The following is a 26,983-nucleotide window of genomic DNA, read 5'->3' as shown; positions in this document are numbered from 1 at the left end:
TAAAATGACAAAAGCCTGGTTTTATTTTGTGTCCACAACACTGTTTTTGCATTAAGACTTGTTTTAATTCAGCTGTGGTGCAGAATAAATGAAGCCAGATTGCAGCAGTTACTAGAACAGGTGCAGTTTAGTAGGATTTTAGTATTTAAGGGTGACTCTTAACTGAGGAAACATGAGTGTAACAACATGAAATACGACCTCCACTTCGGGTCGCCATTGAAGTGTAGATGTGTAGGATTCAAAGAAGAACAAAGCAAACATCACCCACTTAGGACAAAAATAAATACGGTGTGCTTTGAGTGTCGTCTTTTTAATTTAGCTTCCACATTTGCAAAATAAATGCAGTTTGTCATTTAAATGCTGTTTTTATTTAAAGCTTTTTTTATATTCTGAAAATGTAAAGCTAATTATCATACCAAAGCAGAAAGCATGAGTCAATCTGTTCTTTTGACATGTTGTATGACTTATGAATCTGCTTTTGTGTCCCACAGGATCCAGCAGGGATCTTTGAGCTGGTCGAGGTTGTCGGAAATGGCACATATGGCCAAGTGTACAAGGTGAGACATGATGCCTGTAATACATCTCAATGATGTAGGACCCATCGTGGAGATTGAAGCATTCAACACATTAAGTTTTCACTCGTGCGATGAGTTGCTATAAAACTGTCTACAAAGACCACTCAAGTGCCTGCGCTTTGTTAAGTGTTCTGTGCATTAGTTTCTCAGATTACAGCAGATTTATCTTACTGCACCGTCAGTACATTTTTCAGCTGTCAGTCTGAAAAGTTATAAGTGGCTGTGACATAAAGATAAGAGACTCTGGAGAAGAAAATGTAAAATAAGAACAGTGAATTGTTGCAATGAGGCAATTAGCCACACTTAATGGGCAGAATTCAAAGAGCTTCAGGAACATGAAGTTCATTTTTTACTGACCGCTGTTATGATGATCCAACTTTTCAGGGCCGTCACGTGAAGACGGGCCAGCTGGCTGCCATCAAGGTGATGGATGTCACAGAGGAGGAAGAGGAGGAGATAAAAGCTGAAATCAACATGCTGAAAAAATACAGCCACCACCGCAACATAGCCACGTACTACGGTGCCTTTGTGAAGAAGAGTCCACCAGGACATGATGACCAGCTATGGGTCTGTCTGCCCTCATACCTGGCCTGTTGATTTTCTAGTAGTACGGCTCATTGATTGTGCTCACTAAGTTTGTCTGTATGCAGCTGGTGATGGAGTTCTGTGGGGCGGGATCAGTGACCGACCTGGTGAAGAACACTAAGGGCAGCTCTCTGAAGGAGGACTGGATTGCATACATCTGCAGAGAGATCCTCAGGGTGAGAAATCACAGTCGCACCAGTCAAAACAAGTCTGCAGCAGAGGTCACTCCTTAACTACCAACTGTGACGTATTTATTTCTGCGCAGGGCCTTTCTCACCTCCACGCCCATAAAGTTATCCACAGAGACATCAAGGGCCAGAACGTGCTGCTGACAGAGAATGCGGAGGTCAAACTTGGTACGTTGAATTTAAAGGGTTTTTGGGGCAAAAGTAGATATACAGTACAGGCCAAAAGTTTGGACACACCTTCTCATTCAATGCGTTTCCTTTATTTTCAGACTATTGACATTGTAAATTCATCAAAACTATTAATGAACACATGTGGAATTATGTAATTAACAAAAAAGTGTGAAATAACTGAAAACATGTCTTATATTGTAGTAAGCAAAGGGTGGTTACTTTGAGGAATCTAGAATACAAGACATGTTTTCAGTTATTTCACACTTTTTTTGTTAAGTACTTAATTCCATATGTGTTCATTCATAGTTTTGATGCCTTCAGTGAGAATCTACACTGTAAATAGTCATGAAAATAAAGAAAAACGCATTGAATGAGAAGGTGTGTCCAAACTTTTGGCCTGTACTGTATGCTATCGCTCTTATTTTCACATCTTTTTCTCCTTTGACCACACTCAGTTGATTTCGGTGTGAGTGCTCAGTTGGACCGGACCGTTGGTCGCAGGAACACCTTCATCGGCACACCGTACTGGATGGCACCTGAGGTTATTGCCTGTGATGAGAATCCTGACTCCACCTATGACTACAGGGTAACAGCAGCACTATGTTTGTGTGTGTGTGTGTGTGTGTGTGAGCACTGTGCTGTGAGAGCACATGAAAGGTAAAGACTGACCTGGTCCCTTGTGTATTTTGCAGAGTGATATCTGGTCCCTGGGGATCACAGCCATTGAGATGGCAGAGGGAGCTCCTCGTAAGTGTATACACTCTTTGGCACACCTTTTTTACCTGTTGTTGGTTGAACATTGCAGGGTACCTGTGGATCTTTAAAAATTGCACGTAATGCATGCAATGTATTCATCCAAAATCAGCCTTAAATGGTATTGAAAGTGTCTAAAAATCAATGTAAAAGTCTTAAATGCTTAGACATGGGAAGTAGGATTTTAAGAATCCTTTTTTTTGTTGTGTTTTTTTTACATAGCATTGCAAAGTGAAAATTACTGATACATTTATGAGTTTTGAATTTATCACCCATAACAAATCCTCTTCCATAAATATAAAAATGATTGGCAACATCTACTTTTTAAAGATACTTTATCAAATGCGTGTTGCAGAACTTCACACTTTATTTGCAATTCTGAGATTGAAGTAAGAATTTACATTTTGTAAATAATTTATTTTTAAAAATGCCAGAAATCTGGAGATTTATGCAAGAGGATTACCATACATGTGAAACATTTATTTGAGTTCTGACATTAAAGTTGGAATTCTGAGTTTAGATTCACAACTCAAATACATTTTTTAATAGTTTTGATTAAATACATTTTAAGTTGGCTTACCGAATGCCTCTTGCATTACTTCTTGTCAAGTAAATTATCTGGTTATTCATGTTTTTTTCTCCCTTCACATTTAGCTGTTAAAAAATGGGCATACATTTTATTCCCAGTTGCATTAAACATGTAAACGTTAACGTGCCTTAGCTGTCGAACCCTGTCATGTTTTTTTTATGTAATCAGCAACAGATAATTTTCATCAGCTCAAAGCCAATTCTGCAAGCCCTCATGAATGAGTCCGTCTTGCATATGCAGCCTTGTTGTCTGTGTCTTCAGATGGACAGCTGACTCACTGTAATCAAGGTAGTGTAGTCGTGAGCTGGCAGTCGGCCTGTGGAGGCTGATAGCACAGATCTCTCTGCTCTGCTTAGCGGGGAGATCTGCCTGCCGAGAGATTTCGTGTCAAACCTGACAAAGAAGCAAAGAAAATCTCACTTTAGCAGCTAAAATGTTTGTAAAATTGATCGCAGCTGTTGTAGTGTGACTCTATATTAAATAGTTTCTCAACATGAGTAAATTATATGATTATATTGCTACATTAGACCAGCAAGAATTTAATTACACTCCTTACTGAGTGTGGCACTGGGCACTTAAAGCATTAGAAAGTAGTTGCAGTACAATGCTGTTTTATGAGCTCTCCATTGTTAACAAAATGTGTCCTTGCTCTGGCTGAGTTTTACAACCAACTGCAGCTAATTGTTGAGTTGGGAACTGAGTCCTACTGAATAAAATAATAAAGGAAGTCTCCCCAAGTGGAAACTCAAAGTCTCCAGTGCACTTTTCAGTGAAGTAGTAGACAGCTGCAGTGTTGTAGTGATTCAAGTTGAACAATATTTTTTATATTCATAGATTATACATTTTTCAATGGGGAAAGAGGGATTATATGTACTTTCAAGACTTCTGAACAATGTAATTGAATTTTTTTAATGTGAAAACAACATCCGTTACAAATCATTTTTCTTAGAATTGTATATTTATATATTTAAAAACATGTGAACATGGGAATCCTTAAGCCTAAAGTTTAAGTTTAGCACTCAGGAATTTTTTGACTTAGAATAGTATATTTATATATTTAAAAACATGTGAACATGGGAATCCTTAAGCCTAAAGTTTAAGTTTAGCACTCAGGAATTTTTTGACTTAGAATAGTATATTTATATATTTAAAAACATGTGAACATGGGAATCCTTAAGCCTAAAGTTTAAGTTTAGTACTCAGGAATTTTTTGACGTTTGAAAGCCTATTTTCACATCACTGATAAATACTGCAGAGCAGAACATGTTGCTGCTGCTGCAAATGACATAAGGCCTACAGGCCAACTGTCAAGCTGGTGTTGATGTCCCATTATAAATTATGCAATGTGTACTTACTCACTCCATCAGTCTTATACTGAAGCACATTTTCCACTATACAATATTCCTTGTGTTTTAGTTAGTATGACTGAAACCATTTTTGAATTAATTCAAGTTTATCTCATCATAATATAAAGGAGAACATTTTTATTAATTCGTCAATTTCTATGTTTCAAAATGTTATATATTAATATATATAATATATTAAAATATATTACTTTATGTTTTGCCAAACAAAATGAGTATCATCAAGACATCACATTGTTCTTGGTCAACTTGAGGGGAGACATTACATGTGAATTTTAAAATGTTTGTGTTTTGATATGCAAATGTAGCACTACCTACGTACGATTACACTACGAATCTGAACATTGGATGAAGCCAAGTTCAACATTTTTGTTTCATTTTGTTCAAATATTAAAGTCAAAGGTCTTTACAGGGGGAATTTTTATCACTCAATCTTTTTTTAAACATGTTTTTGGGGTATAAAATGTTCAATCAATCAGGTTATGAATAATATATGAAAAAAACTTAATAAAATGATAGTGTAGTAAAATACACCTGAATGTGTATTTTGGATGTTTTCTTTCAACAAGTCTGAAAGGAAACATGTTGTGCAAGCAAAATGGCCCAAAATCTAAAAAGTTGAATGAAAAACTTAGACCTGCAATGTGTGACCTTGTCATTACCTTTTATTGATTTTAATTTTATTTTTTATGAGCTGATTAAAACATGAGGAAAACAGAATTAGTTGCAGCCGTAGTTGTCGTCTCACTCGTATTTTTTTAATATTTATTGCCAGTATGACATTGATATTCGGATAAACACTCAACCAGGTTTTATAATTGAGTCGTATATTTACAGCACTGGTCATTTATATAAATATGCATTTGCCCCTTGTAGTTCCTTTTTGACTTGAAATTGGGAAAGGCATCTGTAGTAGTCATGTTCTAATTAGCCTTGTAGAGTAGCTGGTTTACTGTCAGATTATTTTTGAACATATGAATCATTTAACATCTTTTCACCCACTTTTGACCATTGTTTTCACTTGCTGTGTTAGCAGACACCATTAATACTTTTTCTGTTTGTTCTCCTAAGATGCATGAACACTCAAAAAAGACAAAGAGCTGTCAACAAATTGAATAAAATGTAATAATTTAAATGCAGGGCTTTTAGAGTGGTTGTACAATTGATCAGCCAAAAGCCTAAGCAAACAGAACAATTCACTCCAAGTATTTAATAAAACACTGAATGACAGAGCGGGATGTAACTCGATCATTTCCACTGACAGGATGTTGACAGAACTGCCAACATCCTGTCAGTGGGTGATCTTTTCCTTTTAGTGGAGATAAACCTTGGAAGCCAACTGAATAAATACAAATGTTGCTTGAACATCAATTCCTTGTGTGATAGATATTGAACATGCATGTTATATGAAGCACATAGATAGATAGATATACTTTATTTATCCCAAGCTGGGAAATTACAGTGTAACAGCAGCATTACACACAGACAATGACAACACAATTAAATAAAAAGAACAACCTAGGCATACTTCAAGCAATAAAATATAAAAATACAATAAAATATAAAGTGTCTAAAGAAGGAGTAGAATAGAATTCCAGTGCAGAAAAATATGAATATACAGTATAAAAATGTTGGTGCTATGAAACCAATAAGGTGCAATGAACAGTGTGCATAAAGAACAAAGAACACATAAAGTGCATTCTATTACATATAGTGCATATTATCAGTGTAGCTGGGATCGCTGTTTAATGTTGCCCCTAAAATGCTGCCTGTCTCTTCCTGCCTTTGGATGTCTCAGTCACGTTGCATATGTCCAAAAGACTCCCATATAAAAGCCTGTTTACTGTGAGACTGTAAAGCTAACCAGTCAGGTTTAGCTACCTACCTACGCTGGGAACACAATGACTCACAGTCCTTGCTCTTACATTGAATGTAACAATAAGCCCGAGGCACCAGGAAAGATTGGATAACAGCAGCTGTAACCATGTTTGAGGATACAAAGAATATGTGTAATGGCGGCTAGTATTATTTACAAACACTCAGGTGTGGGAGTTTATAATATTCTGTCTAACATAAAATTTATTCTGATTTTCCTATCCTCCTTTTTTACCATAGCTCTCAGCGTAGGTAGGAGGACTTATAGGGCAAATATTATCGTCATTGTCAGGTTCATACTTGTATTTTGTGTTTCTACTAGAACAGGTTTTCATGCTTAATGTTCAAAAACACCCTCTGTTGTGTAGTGGAAGCTTTAAATATTGTCCAAAATGGGCGTTGTTCAAACTGAACATTTTCAGAAATGTAGAGAAGACGGAGCCTTGCCTCCCAAGTCTTGAGTTTATATCGATTACTTCCTGCTCTTCAAAATACAATTATTCCTTGTATTTGTAACACAATCCATATTAATACGAAACTATCAACAGCAGGTAATATTCCTCACATATTTGCTGTAAATAATATAAATAGCATGTTTTAACATTTTCTTTAAACTAAACAACATAAATTACATATTTAGTTGCTTTAAATTTGAGTTCAAACTAAACAATTCATAACACCCTCTGCTCTGTTTTAGCTCCTGTCTCAGTCTGCTTCGATTGGTCCGTTTTTTTTCTGTGATTGCACTGTCATTGCAGCTGGGGAATGACTGTAATGGCACTGTAGCAGCAATATCAACCGAAATATAGAACAGTCACAGCCTTGCAGAACTCCTGACGGCTCATTTTAAGCCACAGTATCTGAATACAGGACGTGAAAATGTCAACTCTCACCATCTCCTTTATTTCTGCAGCCTTGTGTGACATGCACCCGATGAGAGCCCTCTTCCTGATTCCCAGGAATCCCCCTCCAAAACTTAAATCCAAAAAATGGTGAGTTGTCAGCCACCCTGCTGCGTTATTTGCATATATCATACCTTAGACACTCAGTAGACTCCTTTCTCCATTTTTATGATGTCAGATGTGCGTGAAACCCTGAAAACCTTCAGGATGTTTTCAAAGGCAAATTGTATATTGAAGGTGATATACCAAAGTGGGAAAAATGAACTTGTGGCAAGAGAGAACATTTGCTTGCACTGCAGTAATGTGGTTGCTCTGTTTACTTGATGTTTGAGAAAACGGGTTACTGCAGAGCAACAATAACCAGGTTAAGTGCACATAAACACCGTTAATGAGAACAGCAGCATATGGAAAGAATGCTGCTGGTGCAAGAAGTGATGCAAAGTTAAAGGAAAATCTGTGATTTCTCAAAGCAGCTTCAGGCAACTTTGAGAGACACCTAACCCAAATATCTTTCCCAGTCGAGGGGCGAATTCAGCCACTCGGATTATACTGAGTACTAGTATTCAGACAAATATGATTGTGAGCAAGATGAGATGCTAAAGGCACTTAAACTAATTTGCCATATTCTTTCTCCTACCCTGTTTTTTGCTCCTATTACTTTTCCTGCTGTTTGTTAATGGATTCACTTAGTAGAGTTTATGGTCCTTCTGCATTCAGAATGCAATGTTTCTTTCACAATGTTTTTATAATTCCAATCAGTCAATATTGTGTGACCCACATAAACAATTATGCAAATAAAAAAACATAAATGGACGATGGACACAACTGCATCAGCTCAAAAACCCCTGGGTATTGTGTTTGAACATTATTGACCTCTTACTGGTAGCATTCAATGCAGGATTATAATAGTGTATGAAACTGAATATTGCAGTGATTATGTTGTGCTCACATTTTAGTTGCAATTTCAGGGAAACTTTGTGAAAAGAAGAAATGAACAGCTTGAAGTAAAGTAGTTTTGCAGACTGTTAATATACCATTCACTTTGTTCACTAGTTAATTGTAGCCACTAGCTCAGGGGTGTCAAACTCTGGCCCGCGGGCCAAATTTGGCCTGCAGTGTAATTTTATTTGGCCCACGAGGCAATACCAAATTATTATATAATTATTGTAGTATAAAAGCTGACCCGCCGGTATTATACGGCGCATTTAGCGCTAATACTACAAATCCCACAATGCCCTGCTGTTGTTTTGGCGCGTCAATCAGGACAGGACCCAGAAACACGCTCCTCTGTGACAGTCGTCATAGCAACCTCAAGCTAGAGCTGTCTCCCAGCTACCCCTTCCCAAAAATTCCCAAAAAGAAAGGCAGAATTTGTTAACCTGTTGAAAAAGTTTATTTTGATTTTTAAATCAGAAGGATGCAAATAGAAAAGGCATACGATTTTTATTTATTTTTGATTTAATAAATTAATGACATTGATGTGTTTTTTATTTGAAATTTGATTTTGCATGTCTGCACTATTTAGTTATATATTGTATGTTTATAAGCGTTGCTGGTTCCATATTTAATGTTAAAGCAAAACATGTTTGGCATATATTAAAAGGTTTATTTGTTTAATGTTGGCCCGCGATTTTAATCAAGTTTTAAATTTTGGCCCATTGTGTATTTGAGTTTGACACCCCTGGTCTAGAAGTTCTGTCAATCAATAATTTTCAATCATCAATCATCAACTTTAGTTCACACTAATGTAAGAAAAGGAGATTCCTAGAAATGTGACACACACAATTCCTCTCCAGAATATGCTGCACATGTTAAAGAGACGTCAGATCTTATCCCACTTGAATAATAATAATAATAATAACAGCCCAGCTGACAACTGTTCCATACCTCCCTGTCCTTGCACTCTCCCTCACTAGTTTGTCTTCCTCTAACCTCCCCCATTCCTCCCAGGTCCAAGAAGTTCATTGACTTTATAGAAGGCTGTCTCGTGAAGACCTACACCAGCCGGCCATCCACAGAGCAGCTTCTCAAGCACTCCTTCATCAGGGACCAGCCCACTGAGCGCCAGGTCCGGATTCAGCTCAAAGACCATATTGACCGTACGCGCAAGAAACGGGGAGAGAAAGGTAAATTAGAAGAAAAAAGCCTTAAGAAAGAAAGAAAGAAAGACAGACAGACAGACAGACAGACAGACAGACAGACAGACAGACAGACAGACAGACAGACAGACAGACAGACAGACAGACAGACAGACAGACAGACAGACAGACAGACAGACAGACAGACAGACAGACAGACAGACAGACAGACAGACAGACAGACAGACAGACAGACAGACAGACAGACAGACAGACAGACAGACAGACAGACAGACAGACAGACAGACAGACAGACAGACAGACAGACAGACAGACAGACAGACAGACAGACAGACAGACAGACAGACAGACAGACAGTGTTGATCCCAAGCTGGGAAATTACAGTGTAGCAGCACCATTACACACAGAGACAATAACAACACAATTAAATAAAAAGAACAACCTAGGCATACTTCAAGCAATAAAATATAAAAATACAATAAAATATAAAGTGTCTAAAGAAGGAGTATAATTCCAGTGCAGAATAAATATGAATATACAGTATAAAAATGTTGGTGCTATGAAACAAATAAGGTGCAATGAACAGTGTGCATAAAGAACACATGAAGTGCATAGACGGTATGTAATGAACCAGGCTATTAACCAAGGGGCCTCATGCAAGAGCATTTCCTTTATATATGTCATATATTTAAGATGTTGAAATTTCGAATAAGAAAATTCTTGGAAAAATCACTTAAGAATGACTCTGTTGGTTGGTTGCATGAGGCCCCCTGTGATCAACTGAACTACTGTACTTTTTCATGTAATATTTAACTTCTCTTTATGGTGTTTTTTCTTATAGAAGAAACCGAGTATGAGTACAGCGGTAGTGATGAAGAGGATGAGAATCGTGGAGATGACCGAGAGTCGAGGTAATTGCGATTTATGTTCTATGTCCAAGAAGTATGAATCCTTGACTTGTGTTCTCTGTGCAAATGTATTCAAAATCTTCTTTCTCACATCTTTCATTTCGGTCGTCAGTTCGATCCTTAACGTGCCTGGTGAGTCCACACTGAGGCGGGACTTCCAGCGTCTGCAGCAGGAGAACAAGGAGCGTTCAGAGGCTCACAAGAGGCAGCAGGCCCAACTGGCCGCTCAGCGAAGGGACCCTGAGGAGCACAAGAGGCAACTGCTGCACGACCGACAGAAACGCATCGAGGAGCAGAAGGAACAGCGTCGTCGACTTGAAGAGGTAATAATCAACCAAGGAAATTCGACATTTTATCTGAATAGTTCCACAATATGAGAAATACGCTTATTAGCTTTCTTTCTGAGAGTTGAATGAGAAAAATGATGCTACTATCTGTATGCTTAATATGAAGCTCAAACAAAACTTTCCTTCTGTCTTGTGGTTACTTTAAGGGGTGTTTTTTAAGTTTGAAGTTTTTTTATTTTGCACAAATAAGACAAAAGACAAGGATAAAGAGATGACGACAAAATGAAGGTGCAAGGTAGCGGCAAGAAACCCAAAAGGGCTTATACAGAGCCTCTATCTATATTAAACTTCACAAGTTAAATTAAAACAAGTAACTATCACACAAAAAAATATAGAAATATAAAAATGAAGCAAATTATAACAATATTAAAAGTAAAATAAAGACAAGAGTGTAGAAATGTATGTTTGTGTGTGTATGCATGTGCGTGTGCGCGCATACACAACACATCCCAATATTATCCAAAATGATTGCAGTACTGCACCCAGTGCTGACATTTGAGGTTTGGTAGCTGCAACTTAAAATGCTGCAATAACTCAGCATTGGTAATGAAAAGCTAGAAAGACTAAAACTAGAAAGATGAATTAAAAGTGCCCTAACTGAATAGAGTGTGGCATTTTTTTCTGTTATAGCATTTTCATTTTAAAAAAACATGACTGCTAGAATGAGGTCAGTTTACATTAGAGACAAATATACAGCCAGAGTTTGAGAGGGGTCTTTATCTGTGTCCATTTCCTGTAGATAACAATCCCATTTCATCCGGCATCTTTCACACCTGTCTCTCTCTAGACGAGGGTGTAAGTCATATTTTCTAATGTAGTTGACAGTGCCTATAAAAAGGTGCATAGTGGGAGGGTAACTCTGAAGCCAGCACTTGGTAATAGCTTTTTTACTTGCCATCATAAAAATCTTCAGCAGGTAGATATCACTTTTACAGACACCTTCAGAAATAATTCCAAGATACAAAGAAAGAAATGACACATCAACACTAAGCCCCATATTCTAGAAATGTATTGTTCCACTTTCTGCCATAAAGGCTAAATAAGTGGGAATAGTCTACTTATACTGCTCCAGACTCCCTCCAGCATAAACAATGAGTCCCAGTTAATTTTGATTTCTGCTTAGGAGTTATAAAAGAGTGATATTGGTACTAAAATAGCTGTGTTTTAGGCATATTGTCGTTATGTAAATTTAAGAATGAGCAATTTATCTTTAGGTGAAGTACCTCCTTAGTTAAAAGAATGAAAACATAATCATTGGGTGTAGTTTGGATGTGCATATTTATAATGTCGAGATAGATACAGAATATTTTGTAATGGAAAATAAAAACGCATCAGATTTAGTCAGGGATAGAAAAACGGTGTCTCTGACCTTATTTCCAGCATTGACCTTGATTTTGTAATTCACTGTAATCCTGCACATTTTACCAGAGGCTAATGATACTAATACATTATGCAACAGGCGGAACATTTTTAATTTAAAGCAAAAATGTACCAAGAAACGAAATCATGAGGTTCCTTGTCTGTAATGTGTGTGCTCTTGTCGTTGTCCTTCAGCCACCTAACTACTAGTGGATGCACTTTTATTTTCCCTTTATTATGTGTTTGGTGTTTGCTCATAAGTGCACAGCAGTTATAATGTGCCTGCTTTTATTGGCTTACTAAATTTTAATGTAATATACATAAGTACATACAGTACAATGAGTTGCAAGCTCATGTCACCTTCACTGGCAGTAGTACCTTTTCAAAATGTTCTTTTAAAATTAAAAAATGTTAAATTCATAGACTAGGTAAACAATGAGGAGTAGAGTGAGAGAAGAAGAAAGAAGGTCCTGCTTCTTGTAACACTAGTATGAATTATTAATTCTGCAAACATTAGGATCAGTATGCAGTATGAATTGAATGAGTATGAAGTTTATAAAATACATGTAAACTGTGAAACTGTAGTTTCACCCTTAAGGAGTATGGAAATTAGTGAGTTGTGGCTCAAGATTCGCACTTTCTTTACAATAGGACCACTAGTCTGCCTTTGTGGAGGCTGTGAACCAGCCCTGGAGGCGGCATGTGTTCATCTGACTAATATCATGCATAGAAAATATATGCATGCTATTTTTGCACTTCATTTTGCAGGTATTTCACATCCCCTGATTATGTTCTTATGTCATATACTCGACCAGAAAACAGCTGAACTTGCTTTTATCCGGTATAGAGTCAACAGGAAAGTGTCGCTGCAGTCATCAGCCCTTGTTAGCAATTTTAGGCCTCATGGCACCACAAGTGTCAAATTAATATAGGCTACTTTAGAACATGGCACTCTTTGCTTTTGGGGTTTTCATTGTATGTTTTTTTAACATATAGGACTTAAGATGCAGAAGTGAAAGACAGCTAAACTTAGTAAACATGTGAAAGGTGTTAATGCTGTGATTCCATTGTTATGGTTGAGGTTACACTTTAAGACATGCTTTTAGACATTATTTAAAAGTTAAATTTAGGCATTTATCAGGTACTTATTCACAGTCAGTTCATTAATGTACAGTAGATGGTGGTCAGCACGCCCCCAGTTTGTTGAAGGAGGACCTAAGTAGCACAGAAGCAAAGGCAATGTACTGCTGGCGACTGTGGCAGCAGATACATCAACATCAGTATATGTTTGCACTATATTTAGAATATTTTCACCACTTTTCCTTGCTGTCAGACAGCCCCTTCCAAAGGGAAAGCTGTACCTGAAGCAGTTATCTTCTCTTCACAGCCACCAGACTCCTGTGAAAACATGAATTTCAACTCACAGAACACGAGAGTTACTGGTTTACTGCTGCCTCGAAGGCTAGTTCATTTGTGTTATTGTGTGACTTTGGTGTTTAAAAGGCTTAGTTCGGATTAACCAAAGTCACACAATTAAGTAAAGGTTTTGTGAAAGATTTTGAAAGACATTCCTACAGTATGTTACTCAGCTAATTGGTGGGCTGACAAAGTGCCAGCAGCTGTAAAATGTTTCAGGAGTTATCTGGGGTTTGACTGAGGCACACTTCATTTCACTGATATTGCTATTGTTATAAAAATGAATGTGCAGTACTGGTAATTGTTTCACTGCAGTAAGACTCCCCTAATGTACCACCACCTCCTCCTCTATCTTCTCTGGCTCTTCTGTTCAACTGTAAAGTGCCAACAACAATCGAGTGGACAAGAGCTTCGTGTGATTTTTGTGTCACTTCACCACAAAGAACAAACCTTGTTGTTTCAGTGTCTCTTTAAAAAAACAAAGCAGATAAAGGCCTGCCAAAACTGAATATCTGTGGTCAGTTTGAATCAAAGCAGCACTCTGATGAATAGGATGCAATAGGTGTGTTTTAGTGTGTGTGTGTGTGTGTGTGTGTGTGTGTGTGTGTGTGTGTGTGTGTGTGTGTGTGTGTGTGTGTGTGTGTGTGTGTGTGTGTGTGTGTGTGTGTGTGTGTGTGTGTGTGTGTGTGTGTGTGTGTGTGTGTGTGTGTGTGTGTGTGTGTGTGTGTGTGTGTGTGTGTGTGTGTGTGTGTGTGTGTGTGTGTGTGTGTGTAGGTAATGACTCACAGCCTCTGTTCTCTCCCCTGCATTCCCACTCCCTTTATTTCGGGTTTTTTTCAGCTCTTTGCACAAAAAACAAGGGAGGGTTTGCTTATAAGCTGGCTATCTATTATGAATTCCCCTGTGCAAACATAGCCTCTTTGCTCATTTCTCTTTTTCCTGTCACCCTTCTCTCCCAGCAACAGAGGAAAGAGCGAGAGATGGTGAGGCAGCAAGAAAAAGGTCCCCATCGGAGACTCGACGATATGAGACGGGAGGAAGATAGAAGGTTGGCTGAGAGGGAGCAGGTAACCAACCACGGGAGCTGTGGGGCTGCAATCAGCCAATCGCTATCAAGTGTGGGCGTGTCCACCGGCAACACTGTGCAAGTTGCTCTGGTGGTGAAATTCCACGAGTAGGTTGCCATAGCAGCAAGGGTCTAAATTAGTGTATTTATTCAGAGATGAGTTTTCTGTGGGTGAGCTCTCTGCGTCTCTTGTGCTCTGTTTCCAGTCTACCCTCAGTAACACAAGAGTCTGGCATCATAGCATCATCACCCTGTAGTGCCAAATACTGATTTTATCTTAGTACGGTACCTTAGAATAATCACAATGTACTGCTAAACATTTAAATCAGTCTTAATCTAATGATTTATTGTCTCATTGTAGTGATAATCAGCTATTTTGTGTTATAGTAGTAACTTTTATATGTCTCTTACAAACGATCAATAGGAAAGGTGAATGATTTGCCCCTAAAATACAGTGTTTATTTTTAACCGTACAATCACACGGGGTCTGTTGTTTACTGGAATGAGGTTACATAACTGTTATGTGCCTCTACCTCTACCCCCTTCCTTATTTATATAGGCTCCATTCTCTTTTTACCACCCTAATGCCTGTCATTTCTCTCTCCTTACCTTTCCTCAGGAGTTTATCAGACACAAGTTAGAAGAAGAGCAGCGGCAGTTAGAAATCCTTCAGCAGCAGCTGCTTCAGGAGCAAGCACTGCTTATGGTAACTCGTCCTCACTACTTTATCATTCTTTATCATTTCTTGTTTTGACTGTAGAGGTTTCCATGCCCTCTGAATTACAACATCTCTTAAAGAAGGGGATTTTTAATAGGCAAATTCTATTAAACAAATCTGCACAGATTATAATACAGTATAACCGATTATTGTTTCTTTTTTTTCCTCCTTTACCCCTACCCATCCCCTCCCTGCGCAATAAAACAATAATATAATTAATTAATTAAAAAAATTGAACAAGATGTATCCATAAAAGCAACAGTAGTATAACCAAAAAAATAAAAATAAAAACACTGCAACTGGTAATACACAGAATCAACACGTCAACCCAACCTTAAGCATTTCCTGCATCCTATCAAGTATTTATTAGAACTGAAAAATATTTTACTCAGAAATAACAACTTGTTTCTGTTTTTAAGTCTACTCTCAAGTTTATTTATGTAGCCCAAAATGACAGTTCCCAAGGCTTTATAATGTTCTCAGCATATGACACCCTCTATCCTCAGACCCTCGATTTCAGATAAGGAAAAACAGTGTTGCAGTGTTTTGTCAAAACAAACGCTGCAGTGTTACATGTCTGGGGTAGATACTCTCATGCTACTTTTACTTTCTACCAGTTCTACTTGCATTTGTAACAACATAAGCAGTTTCATGTTCTTTAGCACCTTGATGTAGATATATGCATGTTTGCAGAATATGGGAGTAGCTTCCACAGTGCTGGATGTCTTTAAGAGGCACGCACTAACCTAGTTTTTGAGGGCAGTTTTGTGCTGATTTCTGTTGATTCATATAAGTGTGTATGGCTATTACTGAAGAAAAAGAAATACCAGACTCCTGACATCTTTTTTTAAGATGGCTCCTATGAAAACATACAGTAGGTTGGAGTGAATTCGTGTGGATTGTGCTATAGTGACGATAGCTCTTTTTTCTTGGTCTTTAGAGAGAGAAAGATCTCAGTCCTCACTCTATACATGAGACAACTGAGATGGACCTCCAAGTCAAGTCAAAGTTTATTTATAGAGCACATATAAAAACAACCTCAGTTGACCAAAGTGCTGTACAGTTATTAAAATAGAATAAATCACACACAAATAGGTATAAATAAAAACAATGAAAACAATTAAATACTAAAAACAGTAAAACAATAAAATAAAATAGAATAAAATAGTAATAAAAACTCAATCCAAAACAGAGTTAGAGATAAAAAAAGACAAAAGGGTAACACATACACATAATTCCTGTGTATATGCATGTTTTTATATAGACCAGAGCACAGAGTCAGCCCCAGGACAGTAACCCTGAAGTGGTTTTGAGGGTTCAGTGTCCTGTTTAAAGGTGCTGTGACGCATAGTGGCCATATTTGGAGCTGCAGGATCACGTGACATACTCTGGGCTAAAAAAAAGAAAACGTTTTCCCATCACAGTCATTACAAAAGTGCCTGTAATGAAGTCCATTCCTCTGCTGTTATTTTAATCAACTGTGATAATGCAGACTTAACATTTCCTGCACTTGGTTCACAGTTACAGCCTTCCCGTAGTTGTAATGAAGATGGTAACAGGAAAAAACGTGAATCAAATGGAACTAAATCATTTCTCAAAATCTAATGAAATCAAACAAAAGGCACCAATATAGAGGAACGGCTGGGCGGCTTTGAAAGGGGCTGCAGTTAACTGTGAAGTCAGCCAAAATTCATTGCTCGATTTAAAAAGATCCTCTGAATCTATATTCAGACCTTTTTTTGGTGCTAGAGTGAGTACATCTCAAGACAGTTTGGTTACCATTGAATGTTCACAGCAGACAGTTTGGTTTTGTCTTTACCGTTAGCCATCATCCAAAATATCCTTCAGGAAGGAAAACAGCATTTGTATAATTTATAAATGCATATAATTATTGGCCTGGCCTAAAAAAAAAAAGAGAATTTAAAATATGTTGGAGGTGTGGAGAATTCCTCCTCAGAAAGAAAATCCTTCCACCTGATCTTACCCAAGGTCCCTCTAAAAGAGATTAACTGTAGTCCCTTCATTGTGTCCTTGCTCTACTGAAAAGTCTCTTCCCACACAGGGAAGCACCTGGGTGAGGCATTCTCACCAGGTGCCAGCCCGGGTTTTCTCACTGTGGAGGAACACGACAGTGGTTTCTCAAAAAAAGATTTTGGATTATTTGCGTACACAGTTTTGAGCTTTAACTCACTACCCAGAACATGTGGGCCATATGTGAGATTTGACTTGTAAATCTACTGTGTTTCCCATTGTGATTTGCAGTTTAGGAACCAGTTAAGCAGTAGAACAAATGACAACAAGCATGTAAGTTTATTGGAAGGTTAATTTTGATTCTGTGTACTTAAGATTGTGTATCAGATGTTACTTTATGAGAGGCATTTCCTACTTGACAATGGACATCTAATCTCTGCTGTTTCTGTTATGTGCTTTGCCTACAACTTGCAATGAAATACCAATAAGCCCACTGACTCACTTTGACACTGCCTGTTTAATATACAGCAGACATTTTTTTTGCATAAAACATGATCAATATTCTTTCGATGTGGGTGGGTAATTGACTGCTGTACTAAGAATATACACTGAGTTGAAAAAAGTTGAATAATACTATTTTGTCAGTAGATGAAATCAGTCAGATCAGCCAAATATGCAGAGCTGTTTGCAGATGCCTGACCTGTTTGTTGTGTCCAGTCTGAGGCAAGCAAAGACTTGACTGCAGTGTTGTTTTTTTTGCACAGGAGTATAAACGCAAGCAGCTGGAGGAACAGCGGCAGTCAGAGCGACTGCAGAGACAGCTGCAGCAGGAGCATGCCTACCTGGTGTCTCTGCAACAACAACAGCAAGAAAAGAAGCCTCAGCTTTACCACTATAACAAAAACCTGGAGCCCAACAACAAACCTACTTGGGCGCGTGAGGTAGAAATGTTCCCTACATTTGAAGCATTACTGGGGATTTCCACCGGACGCGTTACAGCAGCAGCACGTCAGCTTAGCGAGCAGGCCGTATACACGCGAGATAACGAGATCACGCGATAATCCTGACCATACGGGAGACCGCAAGATCCCGTGATAAACTTTAAACTCTATTTATACAGTCTATGGATAAACTGTGTGTATAAAACAACAACAAAAACCAACTTACTTTGCTTCTCTGAGGTGAAAGATCTGTTGATCTGACCATCTATCCTTATAAAAACAATGTGTTATGTCATAAATGATTGTATGATGTTCCACTTCAACAATCAGTCTCTTGTTGTCCGTGTCTCTGATCCTCTGAGACCCTTTGATTGATTGATTGCTGATCTGGTGCCCCGGTCATAACATAATGTTGATGTGAAGTAGTTTTAGGCTGCATGAACTGCGTATTGTGTTTTATTTTGAAAGGGGCGGAAGTGTTTTACGCTGATTCTGAGTCGGACTTCCTGTCTGGTGCGATCTGCTCTGTTGAGATTCACGCGGTTTGGCAGCGTCTCGCGGAGAAATAGAAGTCCTACCTAATGCTCGCGGAGAGACGCTGACGTGACGCTGCAGTAACGTTACGCTACGCGCCAGGTGGAAATGCTCTCATTGATTAGAGTGTTACCTATTTGCAACGGCATACGCGACGCTGACGTGACGCTGCAGTAACGCGCCCGGTGGAAATCAGGCTTTACACTCCACAGTTACAATGCGGTACTCTCGTCTACAAAGTTCCTTCACTGTGTTGCTTATTTCAGGTGGAGGAGCGCAGTAAGCTCAACCGACAGGGCTCACCCAAAATCTGCACCACTGTCTCTGACACTAACATCCAGTCACGCTCCGACTCAATCAGCCAATCAGGAGTGGTCCAGTCTGCTCAGACGCCACCAATGCAGAGGCCCGTTGAACCCCAAGGGGGGCAGGGAAAGGTGGGTGCAAGTTTTGATCAGAGCCTTCTAGGAAAACAATGCAAAATACTGCTGATGCCTTTTCTGCTCCTAATTCTTAAGCTGCGTTACCTTTTGTTTTCTATGCCACTTTATTTACGCCTTCTTTTCTTCTTTTTCCTCCTTTCTCTCTTCATGCACATGTGATTACTTTGTCCCTACATGTTAAAAAACCCTTCTCCTTGGAATACAAACACAACCTTGCATCCTGCTTCTCCGACTGTCTTGTGCTCTCACACACTGTTCCTTCCGCTCCGCTGCTCCTCCTCCCTCCTGGTGTGCTGCTCCTGTCCTCTGCAGTTCCAGATGGCTCACTTGGTTCCACTGAAGCCTTATGCCGCCCCTGTCCCTCGCTCCCAGTCCCTCTGTGACCAGCCCACTAAGACCATGTCCGCATTCCCCACCCAGGACCCCTCCCTTACCCCCACGCCCCGTCCCATCCACTCTAGAGAGCTGGTGCGTCAAAACTCAGACCCCACTTCTGAAATCCCCGCACCACAGGCACACCAAATTGGAGAAGATCGTGGCCCCTGGATCCGCCTGCCCGATGTGGAGCTCCCACCCAAGGTGAGATATCGTGGCTGGCTTTGACTAAGCAGAAGTTGTACAAGTCCAAACATAACCTCAGTTCGTATTTCTTTTTTAAAAAGATCTAGATATATCTACACAAAAATCATATGTTGTCTGGACATCGAGGTTGACATCATTCTTTTAATTTACCATCCACTGCTTTGATTTGCTTGGTGGTGGTTTAAACTACACTCTACACCAGGGGTGGCCAACCTGTGGCTCCAGAGCCTCATGTGGCTCTTTAGGCCGCCTGCAGGGGGTCCCTGTGGCTGAGACATAAAAAATTATATACATATTTTTACATTAAAGTGTTCATTTATCAATGGTGTAGACCAAAAGCTATTTGTATTACTCAATTGTAAAATTGTATAGCCTTTTTACAGCATATTAAAAAAGTTTTGACATTTAAGTCAACTAAAATGTGCTTCATAGCTTACGAAAGTCTCCGGCCCGGCGCCTTAACCTTTAAATTTTGCCGACTTTGAGTTTAGTTTTGAGTTCCCTGAGATAGACTAGTTTTCAAAATCATATCAATAAATGCTCAATATGACTATTAATAATGTTGGTAGGCTAATTTAGATTTATTAGGCTGTTTAATTTTCATTTTAGGCTCAATATAAGGTTTGCGGCTCCATTCCGCGATTTTCTCTACACTATAGATTTACTGTATGTGAATAAGTTTTCAATCCTCTGAACCCCACAACTTGTCAGCAAGCGTTAAACCTTTTTTTCTGAAATTGCCAAAAATACACACACACATTTACTATAACCAGAAACTTTAAAAACAGAAATTATCATTAGATTATTAATTTTTTGACAGTTCTTGAAAAGATCATGTTTGACAGAAGCTTTAATATTAGGAAGATTTAGCTAATCCAACCGTAAAAAAATAATATTTAATTACATGTCTCGTTATAAACATTTGCACCAACCAGATCCTGTAAAAACATTAATGTTTTGTGCTGTGTTGTTCTTCAGATTCCCCAGAGGACAGCATCTATTGCCACAGCTCTCAACACCAACCTGACCTCTGGCATCAGGCATCCAGTTCGAGCCAGGTACTGAGGACAGCCAAATGATCTATCAGATATTTGCATTAACCCATTGACGCCTAAAACGCCTGTAAAACCTCTGGGCAATTTTAAAATAAGCCCCTAAAACCTGAAGTTTTTCTGGAAATTCAACAGAAGTGTCAACGCTTCTACTAAATAATAGATTTTCAGCCTCTGTAGCAGATAGAAATGAAATTCAAAAAGTATTTGAGAGCTTATACAAATACTACAAAACGACGTATCCGCTTTCCAGGCTTCAATGGGTTAATAAGTGCCTGCTGAATTGTGGTAAATAAACTTAGCACAACTGATTTTTTTCCCTCCTTGCATCCTTGTGGCAGCAATCCAGATCTGAGCCGCAATGATCGCTGGGAAAGAGGAGACAGTATGAGCATCATATCCAATCTGCCCCAGACTGGCTCTCTAGAGAGGCATCGCATCCTCAGTGAGTCCCTGCCTCCCCAATGCTATTTTTCTGCAGACTGTCTTTGCAGTATGTCTGATTTCACATTTTTAAACTACACTCTACAATATTGCAGGTTCCTCCAAAATGGATTCCCCTATTCTCTCCCATGATAGTCGTCATCATAAGCCAGGGGAGTCTCGCACCTCCTCCCGCCCTGGCCGCCCTGCTGTAAGTCTCCCCACTATCCCCTCCTTATAAAACTGGTTGCTGTAGAGATGCATGCAACTTATAATATTGCACTATCCGGAAAAAAAACGCTAAACTTACTGTACATATGCTCAATTTGATCTCAAACACACCTGTTCTGTAAACTAATAGCATCCTAATTCAAACTTTTTTCCCTTGACACTGTATATTCCACACTATTGCTGTTGTTCTTCACGTTTCTCTTCTTCTCAAATCCCTTTTTGTTAACTCTACCTCAACTGTGCAGAGTTACAAGAGAGCTATAGGGGAGGTTAGTATTTCTGTGTCTCTCTGTGTTCGGCAATACTCAGTGTTCATGCATGAGTTTGCATCTGCATTCACCGGCTTAGTACATGTTTGTAATGAAGTGCATGCTCTACACTGTTCTCATTTACTGGGTAAGTCATGTTTTGTCTTTGTATGACGTTCTTCTCTTTATTTAAAGGCCTTTTTAACCCGTCTTTTACTATGTGGACAGCCTGCACTCAGCAAAGGCCTTGTAACCATGCTTCAAAACCCCCCCATAATGTAACCAGTTGCCAGACTCTGAATTTTGACAGTATTGAGAGTTTTTGGAACTGTTTCTAAGCCCATTCTACAGCTGACAAACCCTTCATCTTCAGTTGTGTTTTGAGTTGTCTATCATGTTAGCATTGCGTATGTTACTAATGCATTATTTACTTTTTTGATACCTGAGATTATGTTTAAAACATTGTAATTGTAATGCATTCTTAGGCATAGTCCACATGTACATAAGTATAAGTATAAGTGCTGCTAAAAATAAATCTCCATCCAAATAAAAACACTTTTCTAGCACTGTCAAGAGCATGCTAAACCAGCAGGTGTTGACTCATGCATAGAGGAAGAAGGTGTTGGATTAGTTTACCTGACTGGCGCATTGATTGCTCTATAGTGCCTACTGACCTCTCTGTTCTTTAATGTAGTAGAAGAGTAACTGTACATTTATATGTAAACATGTGAAAAGTCCTGTTTGCAAGGTTAGAACCAGCTCTATTTTGGCCACGCCCGCCATTGCACGAAACATGGCCTAATATTCGATACTGAAAATGTAGTTTATTATATCGCATAAAGTGGTGTAAAAAGTATTCAGATCTCTAACTTAAGTAAAATGACTGTGAAATGACTCAAGTAAACTACAAGTAAAAGTCCTGCATTAAAAACTCACTTAAGTAAAAATACTTGTTATGCAGAATACACCCACTGCGATTGTTAGAGATATTCCAAATATATTATTAGAATATTTGTATTGATGCAATTATTCAAGCAGTGTTCTAATTTTGTAAAGATAGGATTAATTTAAAAAATTGAATATACTGTTATGAGGTTTAATAATTAAAAAAAAAAAAAAACATGTCTAATCACTTGAAATGTATCATGTTTTTTATGTTAAAACTTCACTTGAAAAGTAACTAAAGCTGGCAGCTAGTGGAGTAAAAAGTACATTATTTGCTTCAAAATGAAGTGGAATAGAAGTATAAAGTTACATAAAATGGAAATACTTAATTTAAGTACACATACCTCGAAATTGAGGAAATATACTTAGTTACATTCCAGCACTGATATTGTGGAAGAAGTTACCTCAAGTGCAGTTTGCATGTGTACAAAACGCATTGAAAAAAAAAAAAGTTTAAAAAAACATTTGTGTAAGTGTTGACGAGGCCTTAAATTAAATGGTAGTGTATGTGTGTGCAGGACCACGGCCTCTTTGCCAAGGAGCGTGCGGAGGAGCAGCCAAGGCCCCCAGTCAAGGCCAACGATTACTCTTCCTCTTCGGAGAGCAGCGAGAGCAGTGAGGAGAGCGAGAGTGGCGAGGGCGCAGAGGAGGAAGAAAGCCCCACAGATCGGTACCACAACTCCTACAAATACAAACAATCCAGAAAGCAAAATAATTGTTTATATATTTGTCAAATGTACTTTTTACAGGAAGTCTTGATGACTGCTTCATTCTCTGCTCTTTTCCATTATCACCTTGAGGTATTATGTCATGCTTGCCTTGTACTCCTCTATTGATTTCAGTATGAGGGACGCAGACACTGATTCAGTCAACACCATGGTGGTTCATGAAGATGAAGGCGAGGGGGGAGAGGGAGAGCAGGCTGGAGGCTACGGGGATCAGACCATGCTGGTGCAGAGGGTGAGTCATCTGTGGACGTAATGGTACTTGAAATGCATTGTGACTTGACGGAAAATCAGTTCAATACAAAGCTGCACGACAGGCCCACTGAGTCTGTTTTGTTTGGTGTTATATGGTTTTTATTTACACACATAACTGAACCAAGGGTGAATATATATTACGTGGAAATATTATTTACCCTGATGCCCAAAATCTCAACTTTAAAGTCCGGTTTTAGTGAAAGGGCACCCTTTTTGTTAATTTTTATATATATATATATATATATATATATATATATATATATATATATATATATATATATATATATATATATATATATATATATATATATATATATATATGTATATATATATATATATGTATATATATATATTATTGCATTTTCCAACATAGAAAAAAAACAGCAAACAACACACTGTGGCCACAGAAAACAAATATCTAATTACTTATTACGTAATACAGACAATACAATGAAAATGCTCTGTCCCATTACGATTGACAGTGATGTAGCAAATACACATCTGGAAATAAGTGAAGATTCGTTAAAAAAACAACAACAAAAAAACAAAGAATTTTTTCAAAAATCTCAATTTCCATTTTGAGAGAAAATGCTATTTTTTTTTAATATAATTAATAATAATAATTATAAGTAAATTAATGTCCTTCCTTATAACCCAAAAACATCAGGTAGCCAGTTTCCCTCATTGGAAAGGACACCTTTGTAAATTCAGAGTTCCACAAGATATAATTAACCCATAAGAACCCACGGTGACACGGGTGTAACAAACACTTTAAATCTTCTAGAATCTCCCATATTCAGCTTTATGTTTCATCTTAACTCATTAAATCCCTAAGTGACACATACTCAACACCCTGGTGTAAAAAAAGTAACTAATTTCAAAAAGCTTATTTTTTGTTACTAGCTTAAGTTTAAACCCATTTAACAATTCTAATCTGTTAATAGGGTGTCCTTTATTGCATTTAACGCTATTAGGGTTTGTTATTTGTTTTTTGTTTTTATTTATTATTTATTGATTGATTGATTTTTTTTTTTTTACTTAAAAACAAATCTGAAAAATAATTTGTTGTTAAACAGCACTATTAATGTCACAATTTTTAATATATGTTGTGGAGATGCAGAGAAAAGGGAAATTTGTGTTTCTGTAAGCAGAAAAGGTGTCGAGTTTATTTATATTAAAATAAGAAATATCATAAAAATATATGTCACATCACAGATCTTTATAAATGTGTTCTATGTGGTATATCCCACATAATTTTCCTTTAAGGATAAATGGGTCTGGGTTCTTATGGGTTAAGTGCAGATTTTCCTATCTATAGACCATAATATTATGTAGCCACAGCGTCAGTATTGCATATCTGTTTCTGGTCATTTCCAGGATTTTTAGGAAAAAGTAGTGCTGCTGGAAAGCTCACAGACAAACTTTAAGTTGACCGTGAGAACTGTAGCAAACTTGTTATACACATCTACATAGGATCAGTACCAACTAAATATGTTTTTATTTTGTATATGCCTAAAGTCTCCCTGTGTTTTTTTTTTGGCATAAATCTTTGAGTTTTTTGGAGAGACAGCAATATGATTCAGTGACAGACAGCACACATTGTGCAGGTGGCGCATAATGAGTTGAACGTGGGAAGTGACACCTTCACTGAAGTGCAATAGTTCTGTGTGTTTGTGCATTTGAAAATTTAAAAAAAGCGTCAAATATTTTTTTTGCCAAGATACAGTGACATTACTGGATGTCAGTGGGAGATATGAAGTTAATAATTTGTCTGGCATTATGGATAAAATTACATTATACAGTGGAATTTTGATTACTTTCACACATAGAGTAAATTTGCTTTCTGCTTTTAATTCTCACATTAGAACAGTGGCACCCCCACATTATGTCACCCCCTAGAATGTCCAATTTAAATATCCAGGTTACATCTTATACCAATGTACAAATGAGATTAATTATATCACTGAATATGTGTTAGATGTGGTACTAACTGAGATGGATAGAGGGGGATTATCTTTCGAGGCTTCTTTTTCTTTTTTATGCACAATTGACATACACCCTACATTTTTTTTTTTTTATCACTTTATTTGTGATTTTTCAATTATCATACAGAACAATTATATTCTCTGTTTTACAAATAAACACCAACAAAACAATCCTGAAAACAAACGGAGACAGATCAGGCTCAAAATCAGCGTGACAAACTCGTAATAGACAACAGACAGGAAAAGACAAGAGGAGAAAAACAACAAACAAAAACAAAACAAAACAACAACAATACTTCATGTTACAGGATTGTTACATACACCCTACATTTGACACATACATGCTGTCTTTTGGATTATAAAGGTCTTGGTGCTACATAAATACCGTAAAATATATATTTTTTAATAGTATTTTTGGGACGGGCTCTTAAAGAAACAGAAACAGGTGGTAAAACGGAGTGCTTCAGACAGGCTAAACAGGTATATGTAGGCTCACAGTATGAGAAACACAATGAGTTTTTTGAACATTAGAAACCATGAGCAGTCCATAGCTGCCCATGGTTTCTGATGTTCCTAGAGGTTAGGAATTGGGCTTATAACTGGAGGGTCGCCAGTTCGAATCCCAGGACTGAAGTGCCCTTGAGAAAGTCAGTCCAGATTCAAATCTAATACCTGTTTTTTTTATTTTTTTTTTATTTAATAAACTTTATGCCTCACTGTGTGTTTATGTAAAGCAACATCCCGCTCGACTTAAACATTGCTTTTGTAAACAAATAGACAAATTTACCTTTGTAAAACAAATAAATAGAAATATACTGATGTTGGTATTTAATAAAATATTTTTTCCAACAACATGGGGAAGAAAAATCCTAAATTTAATAGGAATTACAATTCAGTTCCTCAAAACTTTGAATTAAAATGTCATTCACCTGTGGAACAAACTATCTGTAGATCTGAGGTCTGCCCAAACGCTCAGCTCCTTTAAATCAGGACTAAAAACACTATTGTTTACTGCAGCGTACTCTTAACTTTAACACTTATCTGCTCTACTCTACTGCCCTTACTTTTTAACTACACAATGTTTGACTTGTGCTTTTTATTATTTTATCTCTTTTTTTTATCCTGCTGTATCTTATTTTATCCTTTTTATATATTTTTATTTCTATTTCCCTGTTTTAATTGACTTTTAATTGACTTTTTTTTTATTTAATTGTTTTAATTGTTTTTACTGTTTTCAATTGTGTCTTGCTGTTTTTAATGTGTATGTAAAGCACTTTGAATTACCTTGTGTTGAATTGTGCTATACAAATAAACTTGCCTTGCCTTACCTTGCCATTCTGAAACTAAAACAACTGCATAAAATGAATTCAGCCCAGACCCCAGTCTTTTATTATCTGTATGTAATACATAGTTTGTTTCTGTTTGTTTCTGTGTGTTTGTTTCTCTTGTACATGAAAGACCCCGGAGAAGCGGAGCCATAATGGATACACTAACTTGCCAGATGTGGTTCAGCCCTCCCACTCCCCCACCGATTCAGCCACTCACTCCTCCCCTGGGAAGGACTCTGTTTATGACGCAAGTTTTACTGATGCTAAATATATCAGTCCTAAATTCCTGGTTTATTTTTATGTGTTCCCTATGTGCCATCCTTCCAGCCATGAAGTCCAATCATAACACATTGAATTTCAAGTTAATAGTGCACCATTGTAAAAAAAAATAAATGTCTTAAAACT

General features: G+C 37.7%; 1 protein-coding gene across 4 annotated transcripts in view; it reads left to right on the top strand.

Moving 5' to 3' along the window:
* Window positions 1-26,983, top strand: part of mink1 (misshapen-like kinase 1) — a 48,034-nt gene that overhangs the window by 7,212 nt on the left and 13,839 nt on the right. The window contains exons 2-24 of one of the 4 annotated variants that reach the window (XM_059351601.1): window positions 492-557; window positions 960-1,142; window positions 1,226-1,336; window positions 1,426-1,516; window positions 1,975-2,105; window positions 2,212-2,266; window positions 7,014-7,092; window positions 8,953-9,128; window positions 9,943-10,012; window positions 10,122-10,332; window positions 14,091-14,198; window positions 14,817-14,903; window positions 17,178-17,219; window positions 17,651-17,827; window positions 18,628-18,798; window positions 19,117-19,383; window positions 20,365-20,444; window positions 20,780-20,883; window positions 20,978-21,072; window positions 21,338-21,361; window positions 22,804-22,955; window positions 23,128-23,245; window positions 26,709-26,825. In XM_059351601.1, coding sequence (XP_059207584.1) covers window positions 492-557; window positions 960-1,142; window positions 1,226-1,336; window positions 1,426-1,516; window positions 1,975-2,105; window positions 2,212-2,266; window positions 7,014-7,092; window positions 8,953-9,128; window positions 9,943-10,012; window positions 10,122-10,332; window positions 14,091-14,198; window positions 14,817-14,903; window positions 17,178-17,219; window positions 17,651-17,827; window positions 18,628-18,798; window positions 19,117-19,383; window positions 20,365-20,444; window positions 20,780-20,883; window positions 20,978-21,072; window positions 21,338-21,361; window positions 22,804-22,955; window positions 23,128-23,245; window positions 26,709-26,825 — 2,715 coding nt within the window. The remainder of the gene's footprint in view (window positions 1-491; window positions 558-959; window positions 1,143-1,225; window positions 1,337-1,425; window positions 1,517-1,974; window positions 2,106-2,211; window positions 2,267-7,013; window positions 7,093-8,952; window positions 9,129-9,942; window positions 10,013-10,121; window positions 10,333-14,090; window positions 14,199-14,816; window positions 14,904-17,177; window positions 17,220-17,650; window positions 17,828-18,627; window positions 18,799-19,116; window positions 19,384-20,364; window positions 20,445-20,779; window positions 20,884-20,977; window positions 21,073-21,337; window positions 21,362-22,803; window positions 22,956-23,127; window positions 23,246-26,708; window positions 26,826-26,983) is intronic. The other 3 variants (XM_059351605.1, XM_059351602.1, XM_059351604.1) reach the window with 3 other exon arrangements.

This window comes from Centropristis striata, chromosome 15 (genome assembly GCF_030273125.1).
Source record: "Centropristis striata isolate RG_2023a ecotype Rhode Island chromosome 15, C.striata_1.0, whole genome shotgun sequence".
In the NCBI taxonomy this organism is placed as follows: domain Eukaryota; kingdom Metazoa; phylum Chordata; class Actinopteri; order Perciformes; family Serranidae; genus Centropristis; species Centropristis striata.
The sequence above is the reverse complement of the archived record's forward strand: the minus strand, read 5'-3'. Positions and strand labels throughout refer to the sequence as shown.